The sequence below is a fragment of the Dicentrarchus labrax genome, unplaced genomic scaffold (genome assembly GCF_905237075.1).
Source record: "Dicentrarchus labrax unplaced genomic scaffold, dlabrax2021, whole genome shotgun sequence".
Taxonomy (NCBI): Eukaryota; Metazoa; Chordata; class Actinopteri; family Moronidae; genus Dicentrarchus; species Dicentrarchus labrax.
In genome coordinates this window covers 26,385,282-26,398,144 of record NW_026136705.1, presented here as the reverse complement: position 1 = coordinate 26,398,144, position 12,863 = coordinate 26,385,282, and the positions used below count along the sequence as shown (strand labels likewise).

Genomic DNA, 12,863 nt, shown 5'->3' with positions numbered 1-12,863 from the left:
TCAGATGAAGCTAGTGAACATGAGGATCGTTTAAACAAAACAGGTTCCGGTTTAATTTCCAGAATAACAGCCAGAGGCATGTTTGGCTACAAATGTTTAACTATAAACACTTTACTTTTACGTGTTACCTGTCAAACCATTGTTGTTTTTACAATAAATTTGAGGCTCGATACATTACTTGAGGAACGTTCTACATTTTAATTTGAATTATAGAATTTTCCCAACTCCATTTTTCTGCCTTAAGGCTGCTGAGCTTTTAGGCACCGGACGGCTGCTTGGACATGAATCACTGTCATACTGGAAGCTGATGCTGGGTTTGAAGAAAAGAAGAGACAAGTTGTAGAGTTTAGCAAAGTGCAGGTAGCATTTCAACACAGCAGCTTAAGGGCTGTAGTAAGCAGAGAGCCTACAATGGCAAACATTGCTCGAAAACCATTTCAATTTTTAATAATACTGACATTTGTTCAAAGATTCCACTATTCTTTTATTTCAAAAGAGACTTGGTTAAGTGAATTCCTCTCACATTTACCAAACATACCATCAGAATAATTCAATACTCAAGAATTAAATCAACAGCATCAGCTTAATTGAATTTTGTCCAGTTGATACAGTAGAATAAATTACTGGACAAGTCCGAAAGGCACTACACTTTTCTATTTTGAGTACTGACTGTAAGACTCAGCAACATTGTTGTATATTGGCCATTAGTTTTACTGTATCATGATGTGTTATCATTTCATAAAATTTGCCTGTCTAAATGAATGAGTAATAGCAAATTTAAATGAAAAATTTTGAGTGCAGCTCAAGTTGACATACCACTCTTGAGCTGTCGTGCATGTCTGACCCTGCCATTTTATTCAAAATTTTCTTTTTCCATAAAAATGTACAAATGCTTAGGACTGGCTTAAGAAATATACTAGAAGGAAAAGTGGTGCATGTGAGTAGAGGCTATACGAAAATGTACAGGGTGCAAAACTGTGTGGCTGAATTTTGTCCCTGAGCACACATGTAAACATTCACAACACACCGTTGATCATTGGGTTCCAACAGAAATAGTGATAGCTCTCTTTCTCTTTTCTGTCAAACAGCGAGCTACTGTTCAAAACCAGACGACTACACCTGTAGTTTCGCAACACCTAATTTAAAATGGTAATGCTCTGACCCGAAGTCACCACTGAAATCGCTGCTGCTGTGTTGCCTAGCAACTACTTTGTTTAACTGATGTTCAGGAACAAGTTCTGGGTGAAAGATTGTTTTGCTGGATGGTGTATATATATATGCGTGTGTGTGTGTGTGTGTGTGTGTTATATGTGTATATCTGTTTACAGCAAACACAAACACGCATAAACACAGAATTTCTGCAATGCCAGACCGTCTGTTAGTAGCAGGGCGTCAAACACAGTCCCTTAGACTACCTGTTAACACACACTGTGAGGTACAAGCTCAATATCGACCTGAATGGTGGCAAATATGTGAAAGTCTTTCAAACATTAATTTTTGTAGTCTTTCAAAGAAAAGTAGCAAGAGAACAGTGCAGCTCTGAATGGCTGTAATTACCTTCTTGGCCATTTTGATGTTACATTTTATTTTTTCCAAGGAAGGAAACAACCTTGGAAACACAGTGGCAAATTGGATTTACACAGTACAACTGCAGGCTTCTACTTTCAGACAGTGAGCAGCTCCACTGAATTAATATTGACCAGCACTGACTGAACTGACCTCAACAGTTCCGGAAACAACTAGAAAAATTCAATACCCTGAAAGTAAAATACTGGGCTGTGTATCAAACTTCAATACTTTTTGACTGCTGACTGAAATGTGTGCTTGAAGAAGCTGAGTAGGGGTTACTGGCACAACGTGCTTAGTCTTAATTATTCTTTTGATCTGATATTTATTAACTTTAAAGTTCTTTATTTAATACTGATACACTGTAAAGTTTGACATACTTTTTCTAAGTAAAAAAAAAAGAAAAGAAAACAAATCTCTGTTCCGGCAGAAATCTGTCCCCAGCATTGATCATGAAAACTCTGTAGTACCAGAAACTAGGATGTAATATCCAGTTAGACTTCACTTATTATATGATTGACAGTAAATGATAATCATAGTTTTATACATTTTATTGAAAGCAGCAATAGTGAAATCTATTTTTGTGTTGATTGTGGCTTGCCCTGTGGATAACAGTAGTTGTTTCCACTGCCTCGTTTCACTGATTTCAAGGGGTATCCAAGCAAATCAGACCTGGTGCCAGGCATTAAGAATAACTATATAAAAATACCCAATCTTCTCACTTAGGCTCTTGTTTGTTTATGTGGGTCATGAATTAAATTGAGACTGTTTCATAACCAGTTAGGAACTCCTTGTAGTGCATTTAAAGTTGTTATATGTCACACGTAACATTTGCCAAGAGCAGGTCTGAGTTTCTTCAGCTGGACAAAATCCCTGCAGGTCTTCCTTAGTCACTTTTCGTTGGCAAGTGTCAGTCCACTGGAGGGAAAAAACGATTTAACTCAATGGGCCATGAATATTCCAACTCACAATTTAGATTTAATTAGAAATGCTCAAGTTGATATTCTCCATTTCAGTCTATTGACCTTGAGGAAAGAGAGTCAAGGCCGGAGCTCATCGCCAAATGAAACTCTGAAGCCCAAAGGAGGGATGAGAGAGAGAGACAGAAGGAGTGAAAAGAAAGAAAGAAAGAATAAGAGAGGGGTGATGGCATTGACAAAAGAGACAGTGACAGAGGCATGAGAACAGGGATAAAATCATACTCCCAGGCACACATGCACACACACACACACACACACACACACACACACACACACACACACACACCTCCAAGATGGATTTTGCCATCCCACCGAGCCTCATTCTCTGCTGCGGCAATGTCAATCAGAATGAAAATGAAAATCTTTGCGACTTAAATTGGATTTGCACTGATGAAGGTCATTTCATTGGGCAAGAAGAGCAGACTAATTCACGAAATGAGGATTGATTCTGATTGTTCTGCAGCTCATTCCTTCTTCTTTAGTGTCTTATCTTCCTGCACCACAGGCGCCCTGCCTGATGATACCTACTGTATTTTCCAGGACACCCAAATAGTCTTTGGCATCCAAACATCGAGAAATGTTGTCTAACTAATCCCTCAAGGCTTACAAATGGAGTGTCTGGCATCACATGCAGTTATTTGGCTTTACAAACAGCAAAGTGTGTCTCTGGGTAGAGTTTATTTATTCTGGCTTTCATTACTTAAAGGTTACCTATCTGTGCTGCTGGGTGTTGAGGAAGGTCGAAAGCTATCAGACCTGTTTGCACTGGGGTGGTATTACCTGGGGATCTGATGTTATATTGTGATATACTTGTGTATCTGCGGTTTGTCTTTGTTTGTTAAATTCAATAATAACTTTCCAAGGACCAACAAGAAAACAAGGGTGCAATGTCTCATTATCAGTTTATATTAAATCATTTTCCAATTATTTGGTTCATTATTTAGTCCACAGAACGTCACAAACTGTGAATAATTCAAATCACAGTTCCCCAAATCAAAGTTGACAAAATCAAATATCATATTGTGTCCAACCAACAGTCCCGAACCCTAAAATATTCAGTTTACAATAATAAAAAACAGAAATGCAGAAAATCCTCACATTTGAGGAGCTGGAACCAACAAAAGTTTGGCATTTGGCTCAATAAATTACTCGCTTATCATTTTCTGTGAATCTACAATTGTGCAAAATAATAACACAATATTTGTATCCTCATCTTACGACTATACTTCAGTGGCAATGAGGAAGAACAAACTGAAAGAAATGTGTACAGAACCAAGGAACCCTTGTTAAAAAGTACACGACCCAATACAACATTTCCAATTAACACAGGATTAATACTATATAATATAATAATATAACATGATCTTTGTGTTAAATATGGTTGTTAATTTGTGGTGGATCTGTCACTATACACATTACAGACATACAGTATTTGCATGGGATCTGATGTTCTCAGCTGTTGTTGCCCAAGAGATGAAGCCTATTGTCACTTACTGTAGATTATATCCACACTAAGGTGAGTAAAGCTGAAAAACATTTTGCGTCTGTCTACCCTAGCACGCAAGTCTAAAAGATGATGTGTGTATGAATGTGGATGCAAGGCAGGGCTGACAAAGAGAAAGTACACATAGAAAACCCCTTGTTGAATAATGAGGGTTGCAAGGTCCTGTGTAGCTCATTCAAAAGAGCGCGGCGCCAACACACCCAGTTGAAGGGTTTCGACCCACACCGAGGCCTCTCGTGTCACAGATGTATGCACTCGTGGCACAGTAGGATAATTGGGATAAAGTCGTCTAGCAAATGTCAAATGTGTCAAAAATAACTGCACTTACTCAAAGGGTTCACTGGGGTCGTCCTTTTGTAGCTCTGTAGGGATGGGTATCCGTTTGTAGTACATTTCCCAGTCAAACGCCCCTCGCATGGCGTCTCCTGCCTGCGTCTCGTAGCCGAAGTTGTCATGGTCGATCACGTCGATCATCGGACACACAATGGTTTTCCTGTTTTGCGCGATTCGGTCTAAGAGACACAGAGGAAGGCAGGCGGGTTGGTAGACAGTTAATGCGAATTCTAAGGGTGCTGAACAGATAACGGAAAAAACATTGGCATATACTTGAATCTGATTGTCAACTCAATGTATTAAAAGAACAACCGGTTATGATATATAAAAGAACCTGAGATAGTACATTAATATTTACCCTCTCCTCTATCAGTACCACTTTATGATAGTACTGAGCACCTACTCCTGAAGACAACCGCTGCTGCGTTCGTAGCCAGTGTTACTATACTTGTTGTAACAGTTTTAAACACCCTCACATAAGTACAAAGATCACTTTCAGAATGATTTCATGTCAAACTAACCAGTCATTTGTCTTATCACTTGACCTTGTGGAAATTTTAAGTTGAAAAGATGAGTAGGGCACTCAATATTGCTGAACACAAAAGCACTATTAGACGCAAAAACATGAGTTATACAGTAGAAGTGTATTTTGTTAAACTCAATCATCCTATTTCCTCTCTGAGATATATTGGGACTGAGAAGGTATCACTTCCCCCTAGAGGAGGTAACTTAGAGGTTTACTTACCAGGAGGAAACACTACTGGATTCACCATCTGAGAACCCTGTCGTCTCATTTTTAACATTTTAAAAAAATTGTATGTGTAATTCAAATCTCTATACGTGAGGCATGTTTCATTTTGTTTGAAATAATTTGGTAGGCTTTAACCAGTTCTTTGATTATTATTTGATTATTTAAATAAGGTATAATAAGATAAGAATAAAGATTGTATAAGGAGGAAAGAACATGTAATGCTGATGAGTTGTGTCTGTTTGTTCCTCACCCAGCAATGGAGGCAGCCAGTTGATGTTGGCCTCGCAGTGGGAGTCTAAGAAGGTGATGACTTCTCCTTTAGCAGCGGCGGCTCCCAGCAGACGAGTCCTGATCAGCCCCTCCCTCTTCTTGGTCCTCAGGATGCGAACCTTCGGCAACCGCACCATGTACTCCTCTAGTGCCACCTTTAAGTGCTCTGCAGAGTTGGAAACAGAGAGAGAAGTAATCATTCAATAATCAAAATGGTGAATGCATCAGAATAATATAAAATGGTATTGATGCCACTAAAAGGGCACAATAGGTAAATTAGGTTCTGACATGAAAGCATGAATTGTCCACAAAAATGTTCTCTTACAAAATAGATAAAAAGAAAACTAAACCATTAACAGCCACCATCAAGACAAGACATCTGCCTATGCCACATGCTCCAGACTGAAATGTTTCCCTTAAGGCCATTACATCAGAACACACTTTCACCCAAACTGAGATCAACTTTATATTTCCACTTACTTTTCTGCACCCATAGACATTTTTTAATATGTTTACTGCAGACACTAGACAGAATGTTACCCTGAAGAGAAAGAATCCAACTGTGAGGAATGAAAAAGGAATCAAATCAGCCCCTCCTAGTGCAGTCATAAAGCCTTTTGGCAAAAAAAAAAAAAAAAAAATGCATTTCTTCTCAAATTGCAATGATGAGCAACTTTTCACCAAACAACATTCATAATTCCAAACAAGGGAATTACAGAGACTGCATCCTCTCGTAATCTGTTCACTTCAGTGTCAGTGAGTAAATCATACAATGCAAGATTAAAATAAACTATTTAAAACTTCAGATCAAAACTGATTGAGTCTTTCTCAAACTGCACCGAAGCAGTAAATCTCAACACAGTGAAAGATGTCAACAAAGCAGTCAGCTTCTTTTGTCAAAACAGCAAATATACTAGAATACTGGAAGGTGAAAAAATATAAAGATACAGAAAGAAAAGGCAAATCTAAAAATGAAACAAAGCATTCATCAATCAAAGAGATGATTATACATACACATCTTTTCTCAAAGCTGCCAGTGACAGAAATCAATCCTGGCCTAAATGGACCCTGTAAATCTTTCTGCTCAAACGTCAAGTCAGTTCTGACAGGTCAATAAAAAAAAAATGGAGCCAGACTCAAGGCCATGTTTCATTCGCTGTCTGTCTACTGTCACTGTGTCTCTAAAGCCGAAAACACTGTCAACCATCACAGAAAAACCCCATGAAACAGATTATCATTGCTGGTCCAGCTCCCGGACTGAGTGGTATAAGCACTTTAAAAACTTCTTGAAAGTACATTTTCACTGGGATAAGGCCATGAATTAAATATCCAATAAGAAATATTATAGATTGGAAAAAGGTTAGCAAAACTCCAATTCTGCATTTTCTTTCAGTCCCTTCATTATCTATCTATGAAACTATCTCTCCATCTATCTTGTGTATAAAGGCATCTGTCTGGTATCATCCATCCCGTTTCTTCTGTTTCAATCTTCAACATGTTGCAGAAATTCATTTGAATTTAATGCCATCTTGATTGGAGGAAGTCTTGATAAAATACCATATGGTACAAACCAACTGGCCAAGAAAAGTTCCAGATATAATGTTTCCACATTGAGTAGACACACAACAGATGCATGTGAAAAATAAGATGGCATCAGATTTCCACCAGTGAGACATGGCTCAGCAGTGGTGTTTATTCAGTCTCTCTCCTGGAACACAAACGGTTTCATTTTATTTTTTTTGTCTACATCACACATGAAAACTGCCTCACAAACATTAGTCCAAATGTCACTGTTAGACAACAGCCAGTACTACTCTACATCTTTTAGAAGGATGGAGAATGAGCAGATGCCACTGAGAGAGTCATGCAGTTGCATTTAGTGACTTGAACACCATACGAGTAGTTTATTATCTTCAGCTTGTACACAGTACAACAGTACTGCTCTTACGAGGTTAATATTAACTAACTTAAGATGTGACTATATGCTGCTTTTATTTTATTAACTATCTTCAAAATTTGGTTTTCAACATTGAAAAGCCAAGCATTGCACATCTAAGTACAGGAAAGAAGAGGTTACCCGAGGTTTGCTCAACTGTTACTGGATCACAGAGGAAAAGGGGATGGGGCTCATGATGAGTCAACTGGTAGTAACATGTTCCAGTCCTGTGTGAATGTACTGATGCGACTGTCAGGAGATGATGTCAAGAATTAACCACCATTAAAAGAGCTTTCAGGCCATCTCTTGTTTTGCCGACTAATGCCACTGGTTATTGTTCTTGATCATCATACTACGATTGCGCACTTTTTCAGGAGCCATAACCTTGTAAATAAATTTGGATCCAAAAAGGTTTATACTTTCACTTTATGATTGGCAGTCCATCAGTGGAATTTCAACAATACGACTAGTTAATAGTTTTGATCTTCCTGTTGGCTGTGTTTTTTTTGTTTTTTTTCTCTGCATCCGTCTCTAAACTTCAACATAATAAAAGTTTGTAAGGCCTGACAAAAAGGGCCATTATTTTCAGAATAAAGGAAGACATTAATAAAATATTACCTCTGTCAGTGTTCCTCATTGATAGCAGTTCTTACAAATGGGCCACTGTCACTGAGAAAACCCGCTCCAACACAACCACTAATTGGATTCTGAATATCAGAGAAGGGGGTGGAGGAAAAGCAGCAGCCCTTTCAATCCTTCACAGGACAAACTGCAACTGCTAAAATGACTGACATGATGTCTTCATCTCTGCACTCTTGTTGTTCCTTCCTGCTTTATTCTTGCTTTTATTTTTGTCCATCCTTTGTCCCTTCTCTTCATTTTCCCTCCCTCATTTAGCCTGTCCTTCTGTTTTGATGCTGTTTGGCATCAGGGAGACACTCCTGATCCCAACGGACAACTTAGACATTGAAGCACGACCAGCCAAAACCAACAAATCGGAAGCCAGCAGGTCCTCAGATCTGTCTCTGCCCTCTCACTCTCTCTCCATCCCTCATTCTGTTCTCTCTCCTGTGATTTATTTTTTAATGAGGCTGAGTAAATGACAGCCCATCTCCTTAAGTCAAACAGCATCAAAACCCACCGTTACTTCCCCCGGACAAGCCAGAGTGTTTGGGCAAGACCAGATCTGACCAGACATTATTCAAGCAGAGTAAACCAAATTAGAAGAGAGCAGTAATCAAAACTGGGGTGAAGAGTGCTGTCTATCAAACTGTCACATAGGCCTCTCCTGGTTAATCCTGAAAGCCCCATTTATGCAGCCTGCCTGAAGTGGTCTAGCTCAAATTAACTCATGTTACATGTGCTAACGTTACTGCCAGAGGGTTTGATTTGAAGCCAAGGGATGGCTTGTTTACCAAATTCATAATTAAATTTGCTTGTGACATTAACATACAGTGCAGCAGAAAAGAAGATGGACAGAATGCTGAAACAATAAGATAAAGTGTTTATTTTCAGCTTTGATTTGAGGGTGTTCACATCAATCAGATGAAAATTATAGGAACTGTGTCCCTTTAATTCATGGCCCCGCCAATTTGAATAGATATTTAATGGATTATTACTATTTAGCATAATATAATGTATAAACATTATTTGCATTTGATGTTCTGTTACCCTTTGTTCATTCTCATTTATTGAAGTAATGACCATATGCTCCTATGTGACTGTTTTACAGTTTATGTTTTTTGTAACGTGTTATAAACTTTAGACTGTATCCTTATATTTTAGTGATATTTTCTGTATTAACTTACAATATCAACCTGCCCTGACTGCTGACTGAACTACATCGATTTAGCTAAATATGGCACATCGGAAACTTATTAGTTACTTATTATGCATCATCCCAGAAAAAACAAAGTAACATCAATAAGTCAATTAAAATAAAGTAATTCACCTATAATTGACAAATCTCTACTTATTGTATATTAAAGTAAGTCATCACATAATTAATATGTACTGCAGGGTTTTTACAATGAAACAAGCCATGGGGTTTCCATAAGGTCGCTGCCACCCTTAGAGGGAAAGGGTGAGCCTTCACCTTCATAACACAGCAATAAATCAGCCCATTGGCAATTAACCATTAGAAGATTGATTCAGGCTAAGCTTTTGCCCTGCATGGAATGATTCTTACATAACCTTCCTAATGATAGTCAGTGAGATTAAACAATAAACATTTGCATTACATGTACAGCACATTCAGAGAAGTAGAAGGGAGCGGGGAAGGTTACTGCTTCTAATTATGAATGGTTAATTTGACCTGAATAAATTGGAATATGGCTCTTCTGGTTTACTGAAAATTGGCGAGGCAATAAATCACCCTAACGAGAACAGGCTGATGTCTGCAAACACATTAGTCATTATTAGAATGTGAAGTCCAGGACATGATGAGGGCTCAGACATCATCGATGCCTGGATCATTTCCGCAGACCCCATTTACCAAACAGCCGAACATTCGCTACCCTCCATCTGTTTCTGCTACAGGAATGCGTTGCATCTTCCTCTGAGCCATTAATTAGAATTCAATCACAAACACTAAAACTAAGCAGAGAAGAAGACAGTGCAGTTTGGCAAGTGGTGCTCCACGAGTATTCATCGAGGGAAATATAGACATTTGATGACAATTTACCACTGTTTATTTTGATTCAGAAAACAGTTGCATAAAACATTAAACACATGCTATATTTTCTATATAGCCCTTCAGTTCTTAATTCTCTACAGACAATTTATTTTTTTGTTGGGTGAGAAAGGGGGGAATTTTCAATTCAATTAACCTCAAATTACAGTGGATCCAACATGGCATCCAAATCTTTGTCTTTCCAAGGTGCTGGATTACTTCCCAGAAGTCTTGGCATGGCACCAAAGAACCAAGCTGCTAATTTATCCCTCCAAAATATTCGGCTGCGCCTGTGAACTCCATTGCACATCTTCCCTTTTTGCCGAGTGCCAGGCCGGGAACATTTGAAGCTGCTTTTTTTGCAAACGTCATTAAAAAAAAAGAAAATGATGCTGAGGGAGAGTCTGTGATGATATAAGCTAGTCTGGGGCCTTCACACAAAATACACAGAGCTTAAATAGCTCCTGAGGCAATGATAAGAGATGTATTACAGATGTGCACACTGCCGCCACGTCGCAAAATGATGAAAGCAGTATTTTGATAAGCAAGAAGAGAGGACTGACAATTTCATGTCTGTGCCTTCAAGCACTGTCACACATTTACAGCACAGGCACACATGCTACATTACACACAAACATCTCTATCAGGGCTGCTGTATTTCTGCTGCATATCTGAATTTGAAGGTCTGACAAATTTTTCAGAATTTGAATCCTGGATTGGGATTGATTTACAGTGCATGTATGCACAGCAATTGTACATATGCATCTTTAAATCAGTTTTGTCATACATTCTGTGTAATCTCAACCATTCAATTTCAATAGAACAATAGGAGTGGGTTCTGCCCAATCTTCCCAGGTCCAAATGATATCTAGTCTAATCAGGTTGGGTAAAGTCGTAATGTATGGCTGCTGGTCTCAGGTCTGTTTCTCAATATATCTAATGCCTGATTGGACTCAGGTAGATCTGATCATGTTGTATGTCATAATCACAAGAGAAAGATATGCAGTGTTGGACTCTTAATTTTTGTCTGTTCTGGTGGACCGTATTTTGATTGGGATCTAATTACTTTGAGTGTTGGACCTGTTCTGACTAAAAAGGAAAATGAATGAATGCACATTGGTTTCTGTTCGGATCAGGTGACCTGACATAGAGTTCCTTTTTAAATACTTTTTCAATGTGACAAGATAGTAAGTTCCAAGTTTATTAAAAAAATTAAGGTAGGCTATATTTATGCTTTTATAAGACCCCAGAGAGATGCCAGGACATGAGCGGTGACGAATGAATTATCTGGAATGACAGGCAATAAAGGTCTCGAACCTGGGATGTTGTAGGACACAGGAAGAACAACTTTTCTGATTTGGAATAGTAGAAATGCACCTAAGTTTATTTTTTTCTTCATCCAACAAGGACTTCCTGTCAGTTGGAACAGTAAAGTCAGTCACCGGCACCTTGTTGACAACCTATCACACGAGTCATGAAAGGTGGCAACATGTAGTCTACCATGTCTCTCAGCTGAGTCATGCAGGAACTTCTGAATCTGTGATCACCATCTGACAGAATGGCCATCTTGGAAGAAAAAAATATCTTGTAGTCTGATTTTTGCATAAGGAAGTAAAAATGTAAAAATCTACAGCTAAGCATTCCAGAAAGGTAATGCAAGACCTGACCTAAAACCCAGACCCAAAGTGTATAGTGTATCTGAGAATTTGCTATTTTGCTAACAAATAATAAATGGAAATATTAAAAAAGGAGAATAAAATGAAGCAGAGGCAGTTATACGGCAGAGGAGAGTAGAGGCAAACTGACTTCATAAAGACTGAACGGTAACAGCAACAGAGATAGAGTCACTGTTAGTCACTGTTAACACGGCAGCACTGATGTTGTGTTCACTCTAAATCTCCAAACCTCATCCTGTCGAGCGGCTCTCGTACTGCTGCTGTCGACTGCTGTAAAAATATCCCTGTGGGGATTGTTAGTCCTTGAGAGAGTCATTGTCAGAGTTTGAGCAGCAGCCTGCCAGCTCAGACCTGCGAGTTCAAGTTTTCTCACATACACTGTCGTCCAGCTTCTGTTGTGAGAGGACGACAAAAAATAGCAAGAGCTCTTCACAAGTTTTCTGGCCCTGATCTCATTTGAAGGGTTTTAAAATCTACATGACCGCATGAAAAGAAGAGCTGTCAAGTTGTTGTCAGTCTGACTATAGTATGTTCTTCAGTACTCTATTATCAAGAGCATGGAGACTATTGAAATTATGACATATTTCCAACCTTTTATATTAAACAAGTGTCTGAATTGGAAACCTTCCACAACCCTGCGACTGAAAAATAAAAAATAATGTGGCTCTGATCCAATGTTGAGAAAATTAGAAGGTTTACTGATGTTTTTCTTTGAGTTTTTGTAGGGGGTGTAATATTGATGCAATTTTGGGTGTTTGGACCAATAGGTGAATCAGTTTTTTAAGTCACTGCTGTATTGAAATGTAGTAAAGAATTAGCAACTGCATTTTAATGCTTCTCTTCTGAGAATGTTGGGTTGAGCAGGTATTGCAGTTGAAGGTATTAAGTTAAGATACTCTTTTGTTAATGCACATGTATTTTTGGGGGATATTTAATTAAGATAAGCTGCATATTTGGTGTTAGGAAGCTTATTTCAGAGTTCTTATCAATTCTGCACTCGAAACCTGTTCAGATAATCAAATACCCATTGTCTTACATTCCTGAAATTTATTATAAAAAAGGGGTGAGCCAAAAATATAACACAATCACTGTATATGTCAGTATTACAAAAATATAAATATTGACCTATTTTGTTTGTTAAAGGGACATTGTGTAGTGTTTTAAGTATTTGATTAG

General features: G+C 38.3%; 1 protein-coding gene across 2 annotated transcripts in view; it reads right to left on the bottom strand.

Moving 5' to 3' along the window:
• The window catches only part of LOC127363484 (polypeptide N-acetylgalactosaminyltransferase 10), a 329,736-nt gene that overhangs the window by 23,548 nt on the left and 293,325 nt on the right, over positions 1-12,863 (bottom strand). For both annotated transcript variants that reach the window (XM_051399975.1, XM_051399974.1), the window contains exons 5-6: positions 5,385-5,570; positions 4,379-4,562 (exon numbers count right to left, since the gene is read on the bottom strand). In XM_051399975.1, the coding sequence (XP_051255935.1) occupies positions 4,379-4,562; positions 5,385-5,570 (370 nt within the window). The remainder of the gene's footprint in view (positions 1-4,378; positions 4,563-5,384; positions 5,571-12,863) is intronic.